This window comes from Dipteris shenzhenensis, chromosome 5 (assembly GCF_047967505.1).
Source record: "Dipteris shenzhenensis isolate YYH24624 ecotype China chromosome 5, Dip_SZ_1.0, whole genome shotgun sequence".
Lineage (NCBI taxonomy): Eukaryota > Viridiplantae > Streptophyta > Polypodiopsida > Gleicheniales > Dipteridaceae > Dipteris > Dipteris shenzhenensis.
The window spans coordinates 30089394-30114345 of record NC_141600.1 but is presented as its reverse complement, the minus strand read 5'-3'; the positions used below and the strand labels follow the sequence as shown (position 1 = coordinate 30114345).

Genomic DNA, 24952 nt, shown 5'->3' with positions numbered 1-24952 from the left:
GCCCCACTTTTCTTAGTAGACCTAGTTCTTGAATGGGCACAAGAAATCAGAAACTTCTTAACAAATGGGTTTCCCCAAGACAAAACACTCAATAAGCATAGGGCTAGGAAATTGATCAAGAATGCAGCCCTGTACCAATTGATAGCTGGACAACTCTATCGGATGGGAAAAGATGGTATTATGTGTCAATGTGTCCAAGACCATTCTAGAGGATGCACAACAGCCCATCCTCTGTAGGTGCATGGACCTACAAAGCATGAATCAGATGCCAACTGTAGGTGCTCCATCCGATCTATCTTTGAGTCGGTATGGCCCCATTGCATCTAGCTCCATCTCTTGGACAATGTATAGCTACCTTGGTTCACTTCAAGAAGAACTTAGGTGTATTCTTAAGCAAGTAAGAGACAAAATACAGCACAAAAAATTTCCACATTGTTGTTGTTTGCTGGAAACCATCCTCAGATGATCAACAACCCAAGCATGCACAAGACTCCCCACCATGTCACGATCTTCACAAAATGTTTCCAAGCATTCTTACCAAAGTATCGTTGATCTTTGCAACCTTTACGTTGATAATATCCTCTTGTAGAGTGGACAAATGATCAACCACTGGTCGGCAACCTCGATCTTCCTGCCTTAGACATAGAATACTCTTCCATGCAAAGAAAGCACGGACCTCAAATGAAGCCACTATGAGGATTGATGCAGCAACCAAGAACACAATAGTTTCACCAAACTTTGGGCACGTAAAGAGTTGCAAGGTAAATTCTCCACCATCCGCAACCACATCACAACCAAACATCATTTGCTAGAGGCCTCATCACCCTACTTCCCCTTGCTAACCAATGATTTTTCCCTCTATACTGCAACGCCAGTCGTTTATCATGCTCTAGGTGGCCATTTGAATGGTAGAAAAAGTCTTGCAACTGCAACAACTCTAGGTGGCCATTTCTAGGTCCATGCTCTAGGTGGCCATTTGAATGGTAGAAAAAGTCCCGCAATCGCAACAACTCCACAAAATTACATGCTGTTCGTTTCCATCTACCCAATAAGAAATACTTTGGATCTTACTACCCTTTTGTAACTCTACCATTCAGCTGACCATAGCTACCCAACAATAGGACCCGTCGCATCTCTCTTCATCACTGTCATCGTCCTCGAGACTATTGTTGATTAGCACAAGCACTGCAAGCACTTCTCCACTTTAGCATCCACACCACAATGGCCACTTCAAGCACGTAGTATTGCAGCAACCACCAGATCTACAACAACATCGTATCAAAGCACACTCCACAATGACTTCCACATTGGCATTGCTAGTCTGCATAGGTTGCAGCCCTCTCTCTGATAGTTTGATGCGCTGTCTCAACTGCCTATTGATCCTTGGTTCCTCCTATCATCCCTACAATTGCAAACTACAACGATTGCAGGTGCTGCTTTTGGCCACCTCGTCACCTTTGGTAGAGGATGCACAATCCTCCTCGAATTTCTTCACAGACATATCACAACAATGAACTACATCTTCACAATTGCCCACTATGTATCCGGATCAAGAAATAGCACCAACCATAGCATACCTTGTTCTTCAAGCATCCCGCACAACAGTTTCCTAGTCATGTAGATCTCCAGCCAACAACGTATTGCAATAACATCCCCGCATGAGAAGAGTTCGCTCCGCATGAGTGTGCACCACCCTTGATCACTCAGCTACTAACCCACACACTGGCCTCCTCATCATGTCTTCAACTTGCGCTCCCTTGCATAAGATCATATGTAAAAGACACCGCAATTGAAGTCTTGGCAAGTTGTCGGCAAACCCCGCACCAAAAATAAGCTAAATTAGGTCCAGACTACCGCATTCAGATCAACATGGCAACGGAGCACCACATCCGGATAAAAACATCATCAAATACAAACAAAAAAACTATGGAATAGATTCGTAGACCTCATCCACACAGACATACTCCGCAGCAAACACAACTTCGATTAGCACTCCGCACTCCACGTCATTGAAGGATTGACCCACAGATCTTCGGCCCTTTTAGGCCTGCATCGATTTGTCTCTTGGCCACCCCAGACCCTAGTGACGTGGTAATCATAGCCATCGGCATTGTTTGTTGAGTTGTTGGCTGTATCGCATGTTTCTTCTCTAATATGATAGGCTGCATCCTGGTGTCTGATAGGTCAAACCCTCGGTCTAGCTTCAAATCCAGGCTATGGAAATTCGGCACCTTGTGGTCGCCATGTGTAGAGGCCCCAACAATCCCTACAAGGAAGAGAATACATGAGGCAAGAAGAGAGATGAGACAAGAACGGAAGGAATGAATAATTGCATTGATAACCGTGTTGCCTTGTATGCATACATATTAAGACGTATATGCCCCTTCATTGCCCTGGGGCGCCAACTCCCTTTAGTAAGAAAACCTATCAAAATCTTGAGTATGAGATTAAATCTAACAATACTCCATGAGTATGAGATTAAATCTAACAATACTCCATGAGTAAAAATTAGTCAAATTAACAAGGTTGTGTTCTACACTAAAAGAGCTTCAAATATGTCTTTACAGCTGGAAATTTGGATAACACATGAAAAAGTTACATTAATTTCAAAGGAGATTGGTTTTCATATTTTAGTGTATTTTTTGTTTTACCCCCCCCATCCAAAAGAACCCCCCTTGGGCCTCACATATTATGAAAAATATGTACAAATCTTAAAATCATACATATTTTTAAAGGTATATACCTTATATTTTGTGGGACGGGGGACATTAAATTTTCCATATTTTCTCCTTGCATATTTAAATTTTTTAAAGGAAATCCACGCATATTCTATATGGACCTTGTCCCCCATACCCTGGATTTTGGATGAGGGTAGTAACATATTACATATCAAGTTGGTGCCCCAAATTCATTGCCCACACATGTGCCTCTTGGTATTCCCATGTGTACACACCTCTTGGCATCCCCACTTAGGGCTAAACCCGTGTGATATTAGGCCCTAACAAGGATGAGTTTATAGAGTTTCTTCAAGAAGCTCATTCTAGCATTGCTAGTGGCAACTTCACTGGAGAACTTACAGCCCATAAAGTGTTACAAGTCAGGTTATGGTGGCCAACACTCTTCATAGATGCCACCAAGTTTGTCAAGCGCTATGCTCCTTGCCAACGCATCTTCATAACTCATAGCAAGGACTACATTCCATTGACTGGAGTCCTCACTGACGAGCCCTTTGAAAAGTGGAAAAATGATTTTTTTGTTCTTATTAGTCTCATCTCGCAAAAGGGCAATGAATGCCCGGTCCTAAGAGCCAAGATCACTGCATAAGCAAATCCACTGCCAAGGTTGTGGTGCCATATCTGCATAGTCAGTTGCCATGATGAAAATAGTTGCATCCACAAAGTTCCTATACAAAATGATGATATCCTGCTTTGGACTCCCACCCGAGATTGTGAGCGATAGAGGGACACACTTCATGAATGATACAATTAGAATATTAATGAGTGAGTTCACATTGTTCATCAAAAATCAACTCCTTACTACCCCTGAGCAAACGGTCAGTCCAAGAGCTCAAACAAGTTTTTGTGCCAAATCATGGCATGCGGTTGATGCTTGCTGTAGCAATTAGGAGCATAAACTCACCGTTGTGCTATGGGCCTATCAAATGGCCTACAAGGTAGCAACAAACGGCACACCCTTTAGCCTTGCGTTTGGGCTGGAAGCAGTAATGCCCATGGAATTTATCATGCCTAGCCTTAGAGTGGAGGTTAGAGATCACGTATCCGATGAAGCCATTCCAGAGCGGTTAATCGAGCTTGAAAATCTTGATGAGACAAGGCTAAGGGCGGCCTATGGCATAAAAGTGGAGAAGCTATTCCGGTAAAAATGGTTTGATTACATCTTGCATAATAAGGACTTAAAGGAAGGTGATTTTGCTCTTTTATATAGCATTAGAAACATCAAGCACAAGTTGAAGTATTGCAGCATGGGTCCATATCGAGTGGTAGAGATTACACCTCAGGGTCCTTGCTGAATTGTAACTCTTGATGGCACGGAGATCGCTGGCTACATTAATAGTAGTAAGCTTAAATGCTACTACGGTCCCTTAATGTTGCAAACTCTGTAGGCGATTCATTGGGAAAAGGAACTAAAACTGGAGGTCACATGCATGAAGCGGCAGGCCATACAAGAAGCTAGATCATGTTAGACCAAGGCAAAAATTTTAGTATTTATAAAGCATCCATGGAAGGGTTACATCCCATGGAAGACCTGACAGTTGTTCCTGCAAGGGTGCAAGCCGATTTCCAATTGTGTAGGGAAACTATCTACTTAGTCCACGCATTCATTGATCCAGGTTCCAACCACAACTTGATCTCCTATGACATGTGCACTTAGTTCTTGACCTTCAAGGTAAATGAACCATCCATTTGCATTTTTCCAAATAGGAGGCACCACCATCCATTTACATTAGTAAAAGATAGAGTACAAGTAGATGCACAAAGACAAAAAAATGTCATTCCAAAGTGGAGTATACTTAAGAGTGCTTCACGACCACTTAATAGTGACTCAGGACCACTTAACAATAGTGATTCAAGACCACTTAAGAGTGCTTCACAACCACTTAATAGTGACTCACGACCACTTAATAGTGACTCAGGACCACTTAACAATAGTTTTGGACCACATAGAAGCACTTATTATTAGTACTTCTAGACCACTTAGAAGCACTAAGTAGTACTTTTGGACCACCTAATAGTACTTTAGAACTATTTTTAAGTATTTCAAAGCCACTTAATACTCATTCAAGAATACTGAATAGTGCTTCAGGAGGACCACTTAAAAGTACTTTGTAGCACTCACAAAAAAATTAAAAAAGGTCAAAAGTTTTGAAGCTCCTTGATGAGTTATGTGTAAACAAGAAGCAGATTGTTTGTGATATTTGGTAGTGAATCAGGTGTAATCTTTGGTAACAAAATTGGTTTAATCTTGTATGGATAGTACATTTTTGTGCAATGCTTCCTTATGTTGTTTTTGATGCATTCAACATAAGACTGAAGAAAGGATTTTCATCTTGTGTTGTCCCTCAAAGAGAAAAGTCTTTGCTGTTTGTAATCTGAGGGTAACTAGTGAGGTGTTGTTCTTTGACATGGTATTAGAGCCAAGTAGTTGAAAGCTCTAATAATCTACACCACTGTTGAATGAACGAGTTCCTCCCAAATTAAGGAAGCTGAGTGTTCAATTAAGTATCATAGTTTTTTGACTCACTAAACTTCACTCATGATGGCTAGCTAGTTGCCCATCCCCAACTTTGGGATGCAAAGTCTTTCAAGCATTCATTTTGTTAACAATATAAGACTCGTCGTCGTTGATCACCACTGTGTTGATGCGGTTCCATTTCCAACCGCCCGGATCATGAAATAGACTTGCATTGGCAATTGCACGTGCCTCATCTCTTCATGTCGGTAGGAGGGTAGCATTAGCCACGTCCATCATGTGCTTCATGGCTTGCTTTCCCCTCACGCTTGGATCTTGAGATGCGTATGTAGTTTGCGTTCCAGATTGCGTCACAGATGCCATGGTGACTCGTGAGGGAGGGAGCAAGATAAGATCTAAGCACCATGTGAGATTGAGTGAGCGACTTGTTATTGAAATGTTGAATTATAACATGCTTACGCCAACCATAGCATATAAGAATTTATCTAACTAACAGAATTAAGGATTGACCAAGATCGATTAAATTGTACGAATAAAAATGTCAAACTTTGACAAATTGTCACATTTTTAAAACCCACATTAACATTTTTCAAAGACATTAAACTTTGGCAATCATAGCGCTTTTATTCAACAACATGTCTTCATTTCCTCAATGGGTCGCATTGCTACATCCTCGTCGACATTGAAAGTATGCAGTTTTGTTAAAATTGCTCCCATGGAAGGTCGCTCCTTTGAATCAATATTGCAAAGCGCGTTCCCACAATCAACCAAGGGCTTGATTGCAACGTCACCCTTCACAGAACTGTCACTGAGAGTGTCTGCAGAATCTATGAGAAAGTTGGCAATTTGTCGAAATAGCCATCCAACAGCAAAGCAATCTAACTCTGATGCCCATGCGCCCTTCAAATTTTCTCGGGTAGTAGTACTGGCATATAATTCTAGTGCTAACCATGGAAATGCCCTGGGAGGAGCAAAAGCCGGGTCTTGTGGATATCGACTTTCGGTCTAGTGGAGGCTTCTTCCCCGATCAATAATCCCCACTCGGACAAACCTGTCATCCGTCGTGAAGTCCAGCATGTAGTTGGTTGCTTGCAGATTAGTGTGCAAATATCTTTCATCGTGAACTGCTTTCAAACCACTGGCAATAACAGCACAAATGGGCAATGCATGACAACAAAATAACCTTGCTCGCAACCTGGTGAGTGGAGATTTCCAGTCAAAGCAAGGTTCTTCTCTAGGATGTGTGGTCTTAACCCATTGCACATATGTCCCACATCGCTGTGGGAGACACATCAACATATCGTGCACACTTCCACCATTAAAAAAGGGAGTGACGACCCATAACTCTTGGGTGTGTGAGTACCCCAATACTCGACAGACAGCTCTATGGACAGCTATCATCACTAGCTCATTCTTTATTACCAGATGAGCATGGGCATCGTCTTTATTGCTCCTCTTGCCAGCATACCACCCTATTGGCCTAAGACTTGGGACACCCTGCACCTGTATCCTGAATACCGTCCCTTCTCCTCCCTTGCCCACCGACTCGTGCAAGGTCAACGCTTGCAATGGAAAGTGTACTGTGTGGGAGCACATGTCGACAAATGCAGTACATAGTTCTATCTGTGCTCTCCCTTCAACTTGGCCTGGGTCAGCATTTGCTTCTGGACCACTAGCCATCTTAGTCATATGGACCAGGGCACTGGCTATTGCCTTTCTGACGGGGTTTTTTCTAAATTTAGATATCTATGACACCTTCCATTCAATCGTCTAGAGTGCAAGCTTCACCTCTCCATTGTCGGGCAAGGCTACATTGTTCACCTTCTCGTATAGTTCCCATTGTCCTACTGGATCTCCAAATACTCGAGGGATAAATTGTTAAAGTATATGCCTCACATCCGACCATGTCATTTGATCGCGATCGGGCCACCTCACGTAAAGAAGGTCAAGTATTCATGATATCATTTGATCGCAAAGAAATTTAGAGCTTGCATGGGCTCGGATTTCTTCGTCACTCAATCCTATCAAGTGCTCGATCGTTGTCTTATGGGCAAGCATCTGAATCTCATGCTTTAACTGCTCTTGCTTTACCATCAGAGATGAGTGTGTAGACAGTGTAATGATATAGTGCATGCAACAATTGTTTTGTAAGCGCTCAACTCAAACTTAAAAATAAAGAGCATTCAGAATACACTTGCAAAATAAAGAACATTGAAAATACACAATGCAGGTGTAAACTAAATTTCACTCAAAAGCAACATGCAACATCATGAACGTTTCTTGCAACATAATCTACTACTATAGCAATCACTACGAGCGAATTCCATAAAGTCACTATCGAGTGTCAATCTATCAACTAGTGGATGTAAGAACAGAAAACATATAACAACATCACATAACCACCAAGATGATCTAGATCAGCTTTGCCAATCACACATCCAGATGGGAGGAGTTTTATCAGGAGGAACCGGCTGGCCGATTAAAGCAGGCCATCATCCAAATAAAACTTGGCTCTACTGACACCTATGTACATAAATAGATATGACATATAAGAAGATCGAAGCGGGGGGAAAATGGCTAGCAGATGCTAGACATCACTTGACTTTGATCTTTACTATTCTTATACACATCAGTCGAGGCGAGGAGAGTACAATCGGCCAAAGCAGATCATCTCTTGGCCTGATTGAGACATAAACAAACATCTCTCCCTCTCCCTCTCTCTATTTTCCTCTCCCTCTCTTTCCTCTCTCTCTTTTACTCTCCCTCCCTCTCTTTCCTCTCTCTCGTTTACTCTTCCTCCCTCTCTTTCCACTCTCTCTCTTTCAATCCCTCTCTTCCCCTCTCCAGTCAGCCAGGTGAGGTGAATACGATCGGCCGAGGCGGGTCATCTCACCTGGCCCGCCTGACTGACTCTAAAAGCTCTAAGAGCTCACCGAAAGTAGAAAGTGGGAGTTGCGGTGGGAAAGCGACAAGTTTATAGGGCGGTAGTGATGGGGACGGGGTCCTTTTATAGATTTTGTCACAGGCACCATCGGTACCCTTCCTGTACCATGCGGTATCTCAACGTACAGGATTTCATATCCTTCCCAATCCAACGATCCAGGTTGTCACATGTGCCGATTAGACATGCACCGCATGGTACAGGAAGGTTACCGGCGGTGTTGATTTGATGCCCTGATAATTACCGCCGATATAAGAATGTTACGGGTGGTGATGGTATCGTGCGGTAAGAGCGTATACTGTGCGGTGGTCTTTCGATCGACAATCGGTGTAAAGAACTGCGTTTTTTACGTTTAGGGCATTAGGGCGCAATCTTTAGTCGAAAAGTACGTATTTTTATTTAAAAAACATACTTTTTAAATCCCTGATATAGATAGATACATACATATACATATACATATATGTATACATGTGTGTGTGTGTGTGTGTGTGTGTGTGTGAGAGAGAGAGAGAGAGAGAGAGAGAGAGAGAGAGAGAGAGTGGGTGTGTGTGTGTGCGCGCGCGTGGATTGATTAATGTTGTAAAAATTTTGGACTTGCAATGGAGTATTGAATGCTTATAGAGCCATCTCAGGTTCTAACAAAAAGCATTGCATTAGGTGTATTGGGTACTAAAGTATGGCTAGAAAGAGAGAACCAAAAGGCTATAAGGGAGTGCCTTTGTCCATCCTACTCACTCTTCTATACACCCTTGTGGTTCACTCTTTTTTAAGAAGAAAAGCACATGATTGAGCTTTTCTCTTTCATTTTTTTCTCTCATGCATGCCTTCTAGGAGAGCCAAATACTATTGCATCTCCTAGTACTTGATTTACTGGGGGAAAATTAGGGCATTTCTTTATGGACGGAGTGTAGTTTAGGCTCAAGGATGGACCTTCTCCATACACTATTGTAGTACAATTTACACTATTCTCAATAGTGGCATCATGCATGTGATCTCGGGAATTGGGACTCACCCAAGATATTCTTCATTTAGAACTCTTGTTTGGGGTCAAGGGTCAATGGTGTCCATCTTAGTCTGAAATGGATGTTGTTGAAGCAGAGGCTTATGTTATGTGTTGCAAGACCTAAAATGTTCATAGAGCAGGAAGTATCATCAAGAAGATATTTTGGTATTGGGCCTATGAAGAGTCTTGAATGTCAATGCTTATGGACCTATCCGTTTGAAAATCTCAAATCGTTTGCTTTTGCTCCCTTAACTACTTTGCACTAACCCAACATAATCACTCGATGGACTCTTTACTAGCCTCAATATTATGGTTCAAACTGTTGAATATTGTAGTAATAGCCTTATCTTTGTCGCATGCACTCCTGGCACGCTGACTCTGAGGAGATTGGGAAGCCATATATGTAGACCACTGTGTTGTGTGTTGCTAAGGATTTACACTTGAGCAACAAACTGTTGGAATCCTATGTCTCATCGTCATCTTGTGTTTATCCTATATGTGTCCCTTGTGTATACTTGCTTGTAAGGAGGGGACTTTTTGTTTGCAAACCAGAATCCTATTTTTGTTTTCTTAGGGAAAGCGAAGGCAAATAGCATGGAAAAAAAAGTTTAGCTACTGCACAAAAGTTTGCCAGAAAGAAGCTCTCAGGCGAGTATCCACGGTAGTTCCGTATCACTGATTCCTAGAATCGAGCTTGTTGGCTAGTCCCTTAATAAAATTTTATGCAAAAAGGGACTCAGCTTATTACAAAGTAAACTCGATGGTGCATAACTCTCGTGGTTTTGTTCCTGTTGATAAAAGTGTCCATGGCTCACTATTTGCTTGGAACGCCCCATAAATTAATCTTTAGGTGGATGCCCCAACATGTTCTAATGATCTTACACAATTTATATTCTTTTGGCATGCGATTGGATAATAATCACCTCACGGGTGAAGTTCCATCGGCGATTAGTAGCATTAAAAATCTCATGACATTATATGCTTTAGTCTCTATTATCCGTTGGGAATTCCTCCCAGACCATAGCTACGTTGATTGCAATTGCCCATGAAAGACGAACTAAATTTCCATCTGCTAGCAATCCTTCTCAAGTGGCTCTACCATCGCCTGTCACCACGAGGAGGATACATGATGTAAAGAGGGTCTAGTTCGAGAAGATGACTCTTATTCAAAACACAAACGATCGTAATCCATTTGACCCAATGGACAGGGTCTAGTTGTTATAACAAACGTCCCTCCATGAGAACTATCCAATCCAGAATTGAAGCAGGATGTTACACCCACTGCAATTCAAAAGTAAATTTGTGCTGCACGCATACCCCTAGGCACAAAAAGAATGAGTCATAGGGATTTGAAACAATGGCGCAATATTACCGTTAAAATCAAGGATAGGTGCAGAATGCTCCTTCTGAGATGAGGGAAAGGAAGAAATGGGAAGGCAAAGATGATGAAGAATAAAAGTTTTGCTAATCAAGTTCGACTCCATCAATTTGTGCTATCCACAGTCTACTATACGTCGGAATCATCCCGCTCAAGGACACACGCGGATCCTCTCAGGCTCACATTGGCAAGTTTTCAAGATATTGTCTCTAAGATCAAAGAAATCACCAAAAGACAATGATAATTTGAATGTTTCCCAGCATATTGTTCGTAGTAATTTCACTGGCGTTGGACTATGATTACTACTATTGACATTCAGGTAATATGCCAATATCTTATCCATTTGTGAGGCTTATCCTTGGCGATAATATTCTTGGCGTTATCTTGGCACCTAGGGAAGGGCGGCCCGTTCCCTCGAATTAGAACTCTTTGGGGAAGGAAGCGCACCGCCTCCCCCTTCATACTATGTGTGGTTATAATAATTATAACTCTTTGGGGAAGGAAGCACACCGCCTCCCCGCCACACTATGTGTGGTTATAATAATTATACATTATATACTATCATATAAATATTTTCAATTGCTTGTCCATTCAAAATTGCTTGTTTTCAATCTGAATTCTTACAACATTCCTCTCTTTTAATGCATGTTGTAAATGCGAGGGAGCACAGAAATCCAAGATGGACGCAAGATTGAAGGGTGGCAATACCTATATTCATATGTAACAATATTTTATACACTGTAAAATGAGGATCGGTTATTGTATCGCCTTATTTGTGTATTTGTTGTACTTCAGCTTTGAACATCTTGAAATCAATAATAAAGCACCACCCCTGACATTTGCAGGGAGGATCGGGTCCGTTAAGACCCCTGTGTCGCATCTCATGTCCACCATTTTACTCATTCGCTTTTTTCCTTTAAAAATTAATAAAATACTAGGATAAAGGTTCAACTTTGAGTTAGTTATGATCAACACCTATCACTCTCGACTAAGAGTTGCACTCTATTGCTATCTTTTGTTAAGGTGCATACGTATGTTTTCATCCACAAGGCTACTTGGCATTGTATGTACCCAGATTAAAAGCACTCGATTGCTATCTTTTGTTAAGGTTAAAGTTTATGCATACCTAGGTTCTATTGCTACTCGATTGATACCTATTCTCATCCACAAGGCTTCTTGGCATTGTATGCACCTGGATTACACAAGGGTGTGAGCCTTGAAGTTAACATGGTTGGAGAGTCCTCTTTCTAAGTGGAGGTTCCAATCATTATCACTAAGGCAATCATTGAGGCAAAGCAAAGATGCTAGGGGTGTGCTTTGCGGATGATATGAGATCACATATTGGGCTCATGGAGAGAATGTGGGAAAGGGGGATGGATGGTTCTGAGTGAGTGTGAGTGGGCATGTGGGTTGAGGTACACTCCAAGGCCACTCGATGTTTTAGTGTGGATAGTTGGCTTGTCTCTCCGAACCCCAAGATCGAAACTTGGTAAGATTGGATGCTATCGGAATCAAGGGCAAATGGTTGCCTGAAGGTGTCGAACCTGATTGGAGTTGTTGGCACATGCTCATGCTGATGTCTGAGAAGCAACGTTCTACATTTGTTGTTATTGGATACCCGAAAGTGGTGTGCCTGTGTAGTCCGATTATCCTTCACGAGGCATCCGACTGCCTTCATACCTAGGGTGAGATAGGTTGGGCACATGTTAGGTGCTCCAGTTCATTTCCATTTCAAAGATCCCTACCCGAAGGTGTCTCTCTCACGGACACATGCTTGTCTGAAGCATGCCGAAATCTGCCGGATTTACGAGCAAATGCTTAGGGAGGGTTCTGTGAGGCTGATAGTAGCTTGTCATTGGTTGCTGGATCCTTGCTGGCCCTTAGGTGCCTGTGCAGGCCGATTGCAAGGGTGAGGAAAAGGTTTCATTGGTTGCTGGATCTTTGGTGGCCCTTACGTGCCTGTGCAGGCCGATTGCAAGGGTGAGGAAAAGGTTTGGCCTTCTGATTGCCACTTGAGCACTGGAATGGCGTGTAAAACCTCTCATGTGCCAAAAAAACATGATTTTCTCTAAATAGAGTATTATTTTTCTCTCATAGCCCCTCTATTTAGGAGCAAAGTTTGATAACATTCTAGTGCTCCAACTATTGGGTGCAAAATTTTCATCCCTTTTCCGATTTCTGTTGAGCTCCCTTCGTCGATACCTCGACAGTTCTCCTATTTATGTTGTCTGGTTTCGCCTCGCTTTGCTAGTATGCTCTTTTTTTTCCTTTGCTTCAGAGCTCACTCCAGGGCCTTTCTCGCTGAGGTTTTCCGTCTCTTTCGGCATATTCCATAGATCTCGTACCAACGCGATATGGCATCAGGAGGCAAAAGCAACGTCGTTGGTCAGTGCCCTCTCTTTGGTGCTAAAGAAATCGAGTAGAATCGTGTATATGACCAGCAAATATAGCGATAGGGTCTCTGCATTTTTCCTCACTATATAACACGCTTTTTGTTGGGCGGATATGTCGGTGCTTTGAAGAACCTCTGAATCACTCTCTTACTTGTGGCTGGTCTTCAGACGCGTATGGGAATGCATTATTTTGCGTTGTTTGTGTTGGTTTGATTTGTGATGCTGTTGGAACGTGGTGCAACTGCTCTTAGTGAAAGTTTCTAGGAAATGCTCTGCAGTTCCCCGAAATTTCAAGCTGCTGGAAGAACTTGAAAGAGGCGAAAAAGGGATTGGCGATGGCACCGTCAGTTATGGGATGGATGATGGAGATGATATTTTTATGCGGTCTTGGACTGGGACGATCATCGGGCCTCACAACGTAAGGTTCGCTTAAATCAGTGAGCTATGAATGTCGACATGGGCAAGGAAACTTGGACCATCCTGTGAATTTGTAGTGGTTGCTAATTTTTGCTTCCTATTTTCGACAGTCTGTACACGAAGGGCGCATTTACCAGCTGAAGCTTTTTTGCGACAAAGACTATCCAGAAAAGGCCCCCAGTGTCAAGTTTCACTCGAGGATAAATATGGCCTGTGTTCATCAAGACACTGGAATGGTAAGCGCAGCTGCTTTGGCAATTTGCAAAGAATGGTGTAGTTGTCTGGAGATAACCCCAAAAGCATTTTTACTACACAAAGGCAAAAGATACTTTTAATAAATATTGGCCTATGTAAATTTGTGAAGTCTTTTATCTATGGTGTATTGGCCTTAGACATGTTTAGCATAAGCTGAAAGCAAAAAGCTGGGAGCTGAATAGCCCGTTTTTCTTTTAGTTTCAAAAGAGAGTTTGATTGAGTATGGATGTGCTTTCTAAGTTAGGAATGTAGTTTTGCATCTTGTAGGAAGTGGTTCATAAGTGTAAGGGGTCCATTTAGTTTTTTATGTTTTAATCGAGAGAGAGAGAGAGAGAGAGATTTTATTCCTGTTTTTTGGAAGATTTTGTTTCTTATTTGCATGTTTATTTTTGCTTAGTCACCTGCTTCCTTTCTTCTTTATTTCTTGTTTTCTTTCTCTTTTGTTTTTTTGACATATTTTAGTAAGCCCTGGGTTTGCCCAAGAGACTCCGCGGGTCTTTAGAAACCCAGTATTGCTGCTTATGCTTGGGCACTGGTTACCTCTTTTTTCTTCTCTTTTATTTTCTGTGTGGATATATTCTAGTCTTACAAAGGTATATGTAAATTTGTGTAGTGCCCTAGCACTAAAAATTGAGCTATGAAGCTGGATGTCAAGGCATTGGCTTGTAAAAGTTGCATAATGGTCTTAGCATGATAAATTTTTAAGGCTTTTGTGTGGTTAAGTATTCAAGCAGCTCTTTTGAATATTTCATTGGTTCTCTAGCTGCTTTCTCCTGGAATCTAAAGATTTAAGCTCAGGTATGTTCCAACTAGAACGCCTTCTGGATTAAAAACTAGATTTTCTTGCTGTACAATGCTCACGCTCCAATTCACTTTATCTTGTAAATGCAACAATATACTGGCGATAACTTTTTATGCAGGTTTAGACAAGTACTGCTCAATTTGAAGCATTCAATCTATTTTTGGTGTATGGATCGTTGGGTTTCCTGTGTGATTAGTAACATCAGATTCTATTCAGATATACTCTCCTTTGCAAATGTCGCAAGGATGGTTGGTGTCTAGAAGATTGCTGGGCGTATGTGTGTTGGAATGCCAAATCTATGCAGTTATGGCAAGTGAAGCAGGTTTGAGCATGTGTGATTGGTTGTAGTTTCACAATATGAGCAGGGATGGATCAAACAAGCTGGAGATCGGGATCTTTTTGAGCGAAGGAGAGCCAAAATAGCTTTTTTCTTTACTGAGGTGTGCAGATGGCTTTTTCGTTTCTTACAAGGGGAGGTGGAGGGGTCCTCTTACTGAGCTTTGTAACTTTCCTAAATAGTGAAAGAATGCTTTAAAGCCTAGGCGAAGTACCTCTTCCCCAGAAATTAATTTTCATTAACTGTCAGTGAGCTTTACATGCACGTCTGGTTAAGGTGAAAACATTTCTGGAGTGCTCATACAGATAGAAGTGTCAAACACTATCTCCTCTCCCTCATTTTGCAATCTGTTTCTTCAGGAAAAATTTAGAAGTGGATTTTATCTTCAGCATACTCATGATAGAAGAGCTCTTATGAGGGCAACTGATACAATGCATGTGCCCAAGGAAGAGCACCTCTAGATCCACAAATTACTCCATTGATCTCTCAATCAAGCCCTTGAATCTCTAAATCACATCTAATACAACCTTCTACCATGTAACCTAGGGGGGTGCACTACATAGAAACCCTATGTATTACGTGCATTTAAGGGGTATTTAAAACACCCCTCAACTAAAAAAATTCCTCGATTAAAAACGTCCCTCTTTACTTATGAACTAAGTGATTGTTTTCTAAATGTTCTGGCAACCCAACAGCTGTGTTGCGAAGGTGTCGTGATTTGCGGCAGAATGTAAAAAGTGCGACTTTGCTGCGAAGGGCAGATATTTGAGTGCGACTTTATGGGGCGGCGATGCACCAGCTGCCTCTTGTGGTGGTGACACGTGTTTGGCACTTTGGGAGGACTTTGGTTTGTCCTACCCCATGCAGTTTCGTGTCCCCCAGGTTTGTTGGTTGGGCTGGCCTTTGGTTTGGTCAGCTCACCTTTGATGGTGCTTGGCCCACAGGGGGTGTTGGATTTGGGCCAATCACCCTTGGTACCGCTCATGTGGCTAGTATACAAAAGGGTATTGTGGCAATGGACGACATGTGTCATTGGTGGACAAACCCCATAAGCAATGGGGAATTGTTGATGTCCTTGAATATAGAGAGGGTAATAGACCCCTCTCCTATATCCTGCCCGCTCTTTTTGAGAGTGGGAGAGAGCATGCATGGCTATGGGCGAGGGTGTGGGACCCCTCGCACCCGGTCCAACCCAGTGTGGACACATGGCATGGTCTGGCGACCCAACAAAAGCAAGTTGAAAAACAGAAAATCCACGATACTTAGTGAGACCTACCTATATAGCATCCCCTCTATTGTCATCAGCACCCACTGCTACTATTCTTGTATGCCACCGAAGAAATGGCTGTATACATTCGTGCAAAACCTTTTGCATAAGCTTCAAACATACCCATGTGTGTGCACTGTTTTCTCCTAATAGAATGTATGGACCTGGAATCCTGCCATAAATATATACAGATGTACAGACGATACAACAGTCCTTGCACACCGCCAGTCAACCTCTCAACTCATTGCAGGTAGGTGGAGATAAGCAGTGTGTACACGAATACCAAAATTAAAAGCCCATTAAAACATTTTAAATGAGGTAGATGGCGCGTTTGAACTGATAACCAGGTTATCCATGCTCACCTAGAGGCACCGAGCAGGGTCTGAGAAATGTTCAACCATGTGGTGACCCACCACTTTACATGGTTGCCTAGTAGACAAACACACATACACTAGTAGAAACACACCATTTTGAAAGGTAATTTTGATATCCAACGCCTTGCATTGGAGTCCATGAGAATATTCTCGTTCATTGTGGACAAGAACACTCCATCTTATGTCCATGAACAACCTTCTCAACTGAATAAATACCCTTTTGATCACTTCATTGTTGATTTACTTCATGCTTTCCTTATTGTTACATCATGTGGTATTAGAGCAATACTCCATGTGTTAGGAAGATAAAGAAAAGAGAACTTCAAAATATACCTATAGGAAGGTCACCAGACTTACAATCATGAGGTCATCTACACTGTTCATTTTTTTTTTGCTTGGATGACTTGGGTGTGTTCCAGTATTTATCTGGATATATACAAGCATCTTGGCCCATATGGTCACTGGTGCAATAGAAAATGCACGCATTTGTACATGCTCCATATCATATATCATTGATTGATGGTCTCATGCTTCCATGTAGCAAGATAGTATTTTGGTAGGTATCTTGGCATTATTGTTTCTAGCCTTGTTTATTCACTGGCATCGTGATAAATGTAAGCCATTGAGGGGCTTGGGAGGATTAAATTATATGTTAAAGGTGTGCTTTGGAAAGAACTGTAGGGATTACTAAGCAATCTGCAAATTTTTTGGAAGAGGATAGGCTAAAGATTGAGTTTCAATATTACACTTGAAGATTATGCACTCAGTGGTGACACCACATGAGGGGTAGAAATGCAAAGGGAAGAAATGATAATTTTTGTCTTTTCACACACTTGAACAGGACTTGTATCAATGGTATGATCAGTCGGGAAGGGATCATTAACGGAATATATCAGGCAACCTTGTGTTATATGTGGCGTGGGTAACATGAAAGTAGAAAGGATTTCATTGAGCTGTATGTGCCAAAGTATACCACAACACAGAGACGTGTTTGGGATTCATTCTGGCAATGGTGAGAGCAGGCATACCGAGGCTTGGGAGTTATGGAGACTCATTCTTTGTCAAATTGAGAAGCATAGAGGGATTACACTCTACCCGATTATGATATCAACATGCACACCAGATCACAAGTGTTAGCACTTAGCCTTGGTATGGCCTTGTAGGCTAGTTAGGACATTTAGTCCTAGTACACCTAGTTCACTTAGGACATTTTAGTCCTTAGTCAACTAGTTGATTTTGGGGCCATATATTGGGCACTCTTGAACGAACTTCATTATCCATTTTTAGAATGATTGAACATAAGCTGAAAACAAAAAAGAGAGTTTGTTTGAGTATACTTGTGCTTTCTAAGTTAGAAATGTATTTTTGCCTTTTTGTAGAAACGATACATAAGTGTAAAGGGCCATTTAGCTTTTATGTTTTAAATAAGAGAGAGAGAGAGAGAGAGAGAGTTTCTAGTTTTTTGGAAGTTTTTGTTTCTTGACTTGCTTGTTTATTTTTGCTTAGTCACTTGCTTTGTTTCTTCTTTATTTCTTGTTTTCATTCTCTTTTGTTTTTTTGACGTATTTTAGTAAGCACTGGGTTTGCCCAAGAGACTCCGTGGGTCTTTAGAAACCCAGTATAGCTGCTTATGCTTGGGCACTGATGACGACATGAGTGTTGCTTAAGTGTTGCTTTGCTTGCTAAGTATGTCTTCCTTTTGTTTTTCATAAAAGTTTTTGTTTACCTCTTTTTTCTTCTCTTTCATTTTCTCTTTTATTTTCTTTGTAGATTTTTGATCTTTACAAAAACAAAAATTGTAAATTTGTATGATTGGACTTATTCTAGTCTTACAAAGGTATATTCATTATCCATTTGCAAGTACATTTGAGTTCCCTCAGCTTGTCATTTGCTCCCTATTCCAGCTTGTTCCATTGCTTCCCATACCAAATATTGGTATTAGAGCACTTAGCATCTAGAACTGGCATCCAGCCAGATTTCCTGCAGGCTTGTGCTTGCTGAAATCGTCAGTTTGAGAAATCAATTGTCAGCGCTTCGTCAACCTTTTGCACCGCCATCGCTTTGCTGGTGTGAAATCAGCTGTACAGTTGTATGCCACGGCACACGTGCTGCCAAACAGCCAAACATCTCCTGCATCAATGCCATACATTGCTCTGCAGATGCCTCCAACGCACCTCCGTACAGGTTGTCAGCATTTGGTCGTCCAAGATGTCTAGCACCAAGGGTGATAACTTTGTCTCTCATGTCTTCTACATCTGGCACGCAGACTTTTCTTTTCCAAAACAAGAGGCCATTCCAATTAGAAGACTTATCTCATATTTTGTTTCCTGTGACCTTGAACCATTCAGTTCATCTGGCCATGCCCCAACTTGGACGTGCAGCGAAATTTGGCTGAAATATTGATCAAGCACATACATTCCTTTTGGAAATAGAAAGAATTCAAACTAGATCCTAGTAAACTCAGAGAGTTATGCATCCATTTAACTCAAGGCATCTGCCACCACATTAGTAGCACCCCTTCTGTAACGCAATGTCTTGCTTTTCAACTATGCAAGTCTGAAGCGTTAGGGAAGTAATGCGTTATCTCCACACCTACAAACTTGGAACCATAAAGGTCATGCCTTGATTTTGCCAAAGTTTGAATCTAAAAGCTGAAAAGACATTCATTCTTTATGACGAGCTACTCTCTAATGATGGTAAATTATTGCTGGCTTATTTTGAGCTACTGTGCAAAACATTGTGATGTGATCTTATAAAAGCCTCCACACTAGTATTAGTTGAGAATAATGAATATATACAACTTTCCCATGATCGTTTAGGTTAAGGATTAGCGCATGAAAATCCTAAGGGCTATTTTAGCACTCTCAAGTGTTAGTGCTTATAAGATGTTGAGATTGCTCTTCAACTCCCTCAAGGTGATGATTCTGGCCCCTGGGGTTTGAAGGACTGATGTATGACTGAAACCACCGTCAGACAAGCATAAGAAATCATAAAGCATGATGTAAATTTGATGATATGGCAGTTCAGTTTACATGCAAGGGATAGCTAGAAAAAAAAAGTGCTGATGTGGCACACGGTGTCATGTGCAGCAAGAGCTAACTGTGCTTCTGGAGCACAATGTGCCTAATGATGTGGTTGATGATGTGGCACTGATGACATGGTACTGGTAGATGATGGCATGGCACGATGACATGGCTATTGACAGGGCACTGATGACATGGTTGCTGAGTGGCACAGATGATGTGGCACTGACATTTGACTGCCAGTTGATTAGCTGGCTGTCTGCAGTTGATTGATTGTGCAGTGACTGACTGTAGGGCAGACTGTCAGACTGTCATATTGTTCTGATTGCTATTTGTCTGTACATCAGACTGTGCAGGATCAGAGGTGTTCCCAGTGACAGTCTGTTTCTGTTTAGCAGATGATTGGGGGACATGAGTGCCATGTGGTCTTGGGCTCAAGCTTGAGGCTTGAAACAGAGATGTGGTGGCTGCTGCGTTGCCTAGTGCATCAGTAGTTGGGGACCTAGGGTGCAAACAGTGCGCAGCAAGCAACACCTGGTGCGATGCGGTGCAGCGTCTGGAGGCTGCGCTCGTTTGAGAGCTCACTGCAAGCGGTCTGGGCAGCTGCACGATGGTGCAGGAAGACTGGGGCACATGCTGCGAGTTGGAGGCACGTCAGGAGGAACAGCTTAGATGTAGTGGGTGCGGAGGTCAGGGAGCTATAGACTGCCGGAAATTGTGACATGGCATGGTTGATGGCATCGAAGCGGCATGGAGGAAAACAGAGCAAAAAGCTGGTGTGTCACGATGTGAACTCTTTTGCTGCTGTTTCTGGAGGAGGAGGATGGTGGGCTTTTTCAGTTACCAGCTCTCTCTCTCTCTCTCTCTCTCTCTCTCTCTCTCTCTCTTTCTCTCTCTCCTGTCTCTCTCTCACACACAAAGAAGTATTGCAGATATACAATGAAGCAGCACCTGCACCACAGTTGGTAACCAAAGTCCAGGGCATGGTTACCACTAAGCTCAACTCAGTGAAACATGAAATGACAGCAATGATGACAATAAAATCAACACATGGGACGTGCATGGACAAGTACAAGAACAGGAAAAAAGGGCTGCTAATATCCGAAGTCTGTACATAGGAAGACTGCCCGAGCGCTGGCATGATGGGACTCGGGAGCACGACAGAAAAGATTGATCATATTATAAAAGCAATCCCCCAGATTGAGTGGGACTTGAAAGATATAATTTGTGTCGTCCAACAGGGGCACAAGCCAATTTAGTTCTTAACGACAAGATGACAAGAAGCATGTTCTCAAGCAAACCTGTAAGGTAAGAGGTACCAAGATATGGATCTTGGAGGAGGTCACTCCAACTCAGCTTAAGATGAAATCCACAAAATTGACCAAAGTGAAGGACACTTGCAAGGAAGGAAATGGGCTGTTTACCAAGATGGAAAAGCACTAATCAGAGACTTCAAATCCAAACCCAAAGACTCTCAGTTTTAAACTAACTGATGTAAATGCAATCTGATTATCTTTTTCATAGTAGACCATAGCTAGCTTATAAGATTCTCTGATGTTGGCGTTTATCTCTTTTGGTTTTGCAATTTGTCTCATAGGCCCGTGAGGTCTCTTGAAGACGTAAACATATCCTTCTTTCTTCTTTTTCTATCAAAAACCTTTAGTTCTCATTCATCTCACAAATCACGCATGGGTAATGGACGAGATTCAAAACAGCAAAACTTCCTTACAGTAGCTTTGTTTTAGGAGCTTTCTGAAGCAAACCGAAGAAGAGAACAAGCTCTACAGGCTGGAGTGAAGATCCACAGCAATGGGCAAGAGGAAGCCTCAGCAGAAGGCAACCTAAGCTCTAATACCATGACAAGTAGGAGGGAGGAAAGGAGAGGGAGGAGAGAGGGCAGACTGGCACAGGATAGATTGTGTGTCAGATTGTCAGTGTTAGAGAGGCAGACTGCAGACTGCAGGTCCAGATTGTCAGATTGGGACTGCAGGACAGCGTAGGGGACTGCACTGTGCAGTACAAAGGAAGACAGGAGCAGCCTGATGTTCTGGCACATGTGAGCAGACTGCAGTTGGTCACGTGGTGTCCCAGCCACAGGCAGACTGAACACTACACTCAGGCTGTGCACTGCTGGCGGCATGTAGCTAGATGCACAGAAGGCGGGGGCAGAGCTGCAGACAGATTTGCGGAGCCTGAGGCAGATTGGACATGGGACACCGTGGCGCGTGTGGGATGAGCTCTTGTCGTGGCGACATGGCTCAGGCATGATGGAGGTGGATAGCTCACTGGTCAGTGGCCAGAGGGCTCTCGAGGCAGAAGCTATTTGAACAGAAGACTGTCGCAGACGTGGGAGGCGTTGGTGCTGATTGGAATAGTTGAGTAGACTGGCAGTGGAGCTCAGAATCCGTGGCTCGAGGAGATGCGATGAAGGTTGAGGATGAGGCTGCTGCATGTGGATTTCGGCTCAGATGGGCTCTATGACTCCCTTATCTCTTCGTTTCACAGGCTCCCTCAGTTCTCTCAGAAGCACTCTCTCTCTCTCTCTCTCTCTCTCTCTCTCTCTCTCTCTCTCTCAGGCACTCTCAGGTGTTAGTACATATTAGCATTTGCACATGATGTTGAGATTGCTCTTTAACAGGACTTCCTTGGGATACTGGGACCCACAACAGACCTATGCCCTGGTCCATCTGAACATCCCAAGACTCCTATGGTATGGGACACGGGTAGTGGATGTGGATGCGGGTTGGTGCTTGGCTAACCTCAGGCTTCGAGGGTGATTCTTTATATTGGATCTATGGCTGGAAATGAAGGAGAGAAGAAACGAAGGCAATGTCAAAATGGAGGTGAAGCATGCACCAAGGTAAGGAGTCTGACAACTTTATGTATTTGCAGCAGGCCTTTCCCATAATCTTGTCGGAACGTAACTTTCCTTGCTATCACCATCTTCACATGGCCTCTACCTTAGACTGCTTCACCTAAAATTAGTATGTTCACATACCGCTGGCTGCTCTAGCCTTGCATCAACCTTGTCCTTATGAACAGTCAGGCTACCTCCTCTAGGATCCCACTATTATTCTTCCTGTGTATTCCCACTTGCTTCATACTGTTTTAACAGGTGGTCCAATGGGCTATTCAGGATATTTAGAGGTTCAGATGGAGGACTGGCCTTGATAGTTTGTGTCTGGATAGTCTTCAGAGAGCTGCCTTCAGTGGAGCATCGCGTCATCACCTAGGATTGCAGTGCACTCGCAGATGCATCTTACAGATTGACAAAGTTATCCCTTTGGACTGGCTACAAGGGACCAACCAGGCAGAAGATAGATGGGTTCATTGGTTGGGCGTATTCTCCGGCACATGTTTGTTTACAAGTTATTTATATCGAGGGAAGCTTATGCCTTGCCGCACCAACGGATAACTTACCACCTTAATTGACTTTTTACTGGAAATGCTTAGCTGCAGTGTCACGTCCCTGTAGAGCTAAGCTATATACTGCTTGAACATTTACACATCTGTTTTGCAATTGCTGTTGGGTGCTGATCATGCGAGTATGGATTTTGTATTATTTGGCCTATCCATTGTGGAGAGACAGTCATGGGCTGAAGCTTTGTAAGGTTACAAAAAGTCCTTGTGTTTCGGTCTGTGCTAATGATGCCAAACTTGAGGATAAGCCTCCACTTTTCAGTAATCTTTTGTTCCTTATGAGAATATGTGGTACTGGTATTATCTTGCAGGTGGAACCAAGGCACTTTCCGCTACTTGCCAACTGGCACACAGAATATACCATGGAAAAGGTCTTGACGGAGCTGAAGCGTGAGATGGCAGCTCCATATAACAGGAAGTTGCCACAGCCTCCTGAAGGGAGTACCTTTTAGTGTGGTTTGATGACTCTTTTTCTGCAATTTTGTCCAAGAAGGGTCAACTTGAAGGGAAGAATGTTGAAGTATTTGATTGGTCAGAGTTGTGGACTTTTGAAAGTGTGATTCTAACGTAATCTGTAATTTATTAGAATATCCATCCAATTTTTTTTTGGTTGATGGTAATGCAAAGCACTGTGATAGTGTGGCATTTTATACCTTCAAAGGCTGTGGAAGACTGGAGGGCTGATAGTTGCGCTTCAATGGTTGTCTGCTACACCTATAAAATGGGAAGTACTTGTGCAAGGACCTGTTTGTGATGTGTTATAATGTATTTGAGAAGGGGAATACCCCATTGATTTTATTACTATTACACATTCAGAGCATCTTGGTGAAAGATTGAAGCAATGATGACTGGGTTCTTGTTCCTTACAATACCACTATAAGCTTCTGTTAAACAATTAGTTTCAATCTGGGATTTGTCCAGTGAGGTTGCTTTCTTTGAGCTTTAACAGTATTATCACGTTCTAGGAGTCTCACATCAGGTGGTTGTGATAAAGAATCTTAAGGCAAAGGTTACTTCATCTGGCTCACATTAGTTAGATCGATTCTGTCGATCTTGTAACGGATGGAGGGTGCATTGTTGGAAGGAGAATTTTGAATGACAGATCTCTCTTGGTAAAATTCTTGTCTCTAAAGAGTACTGTGGAAAAGGTCACTTAGCAAAGTATCCTACAAGAAACAAAGGCATGCTTGGTTTTAGAAGCACTGACAGCTGAAGATTTTGCGGTCTTGGTGGTTGCTGACGAATCTTTGGACGACGGAGATTTTCATTTTTAAAGCTTTCAAATGTTTCACAGATTCCTGTGTGGGTGATCAAATTTTATTGTCAGCCTTGCCCTTGCCTTGTGTGGGCGGTCAGATGTCATTTATAGGAGCTTGGCGCCGTGTGGGTAGCTTGGGTATTTTCATTTTGTACCTAGCCCTGTGGGTGGTTTCTTTCTACTGTTGTTGGTTGTAGAGCCTTGCTTGGGTAGCTCAGGAGCGATGTGTTTGGCTCCCCTACTTGGTTTAGCAAATCTAAAACAAATATTTGTGAAGGCATCATCATGAGACAATCTAGGTTACCCTTGTGATAGTCACACTTGACGATCGAGTCATGAATCTCTCTAAAAAACAAAAATAGCAAAACTAAGATTATTGTATATCTAAGTAGAGAGGAGGCTAGTTGATTGAAACACAATTGATAAGTCTATTATGAAAAGCAAGCAAGTGGTGAAAGGCAAGATTGTAGATGTTGGATTTGGTAAAAAGCAACAAGTGGACATGATATCTAATTGTAGGATACAAGAAAATGATAAGCCAATAGTTTTCTATATACAATCCTACATTTACTACATGGTCATCTCGAAATATTGCACAAGATTAAAGGCCAATTGTAGGATGCGAGAGAAAATGATATGCCAATAGTTTTTTATATACAATCCTACATTTATTGCATGGTCATTTCAAAAGACTGCACAAGATTGAAGGCCAATTATAGGATGCAAGAAAATGATAAGCCAATAGTTTTTTATATACAAACCTACATTTACATGGTCATTTCAAAATCTTGCACAAGATTGAAGGCCAAGCAATGTGGGCCACCTAATGGTAATCACACAATCATTTGAAAACACCATACAATGCACGATTCA

General features: G+C 42.3%; 1 protein-coding gene across 1 annotated transcript; it reads left to right on the top strand.

Annotated features, from left to right (window-relative positions):
• Positions 1-12544: 12544 nt before the first annotated feature.
• LOC147901847 (ubiquitin-conjugating enzyme E2 variant 1C-like) lies at positions 12545-23912 on the top strand. The gene is made up of 4 exons (XM_087374507.1): positions 12545-12918; positions 13205-13344; positions 13454-13579; positions 23133-23912. The coding sequence occupies exons 1-4, from the start codon at positions 12888-12890 to the stop codon at positions 23271-23273; spliced, it is 438 nt and encodes a 145-aa protein (XP_087230633.1). The 5' UTR covers positions 12545-12887; the 3' UTR covers positions 23274-23912.
• Positions 23913-24952: the final 1040 nt, after the last annotated feature.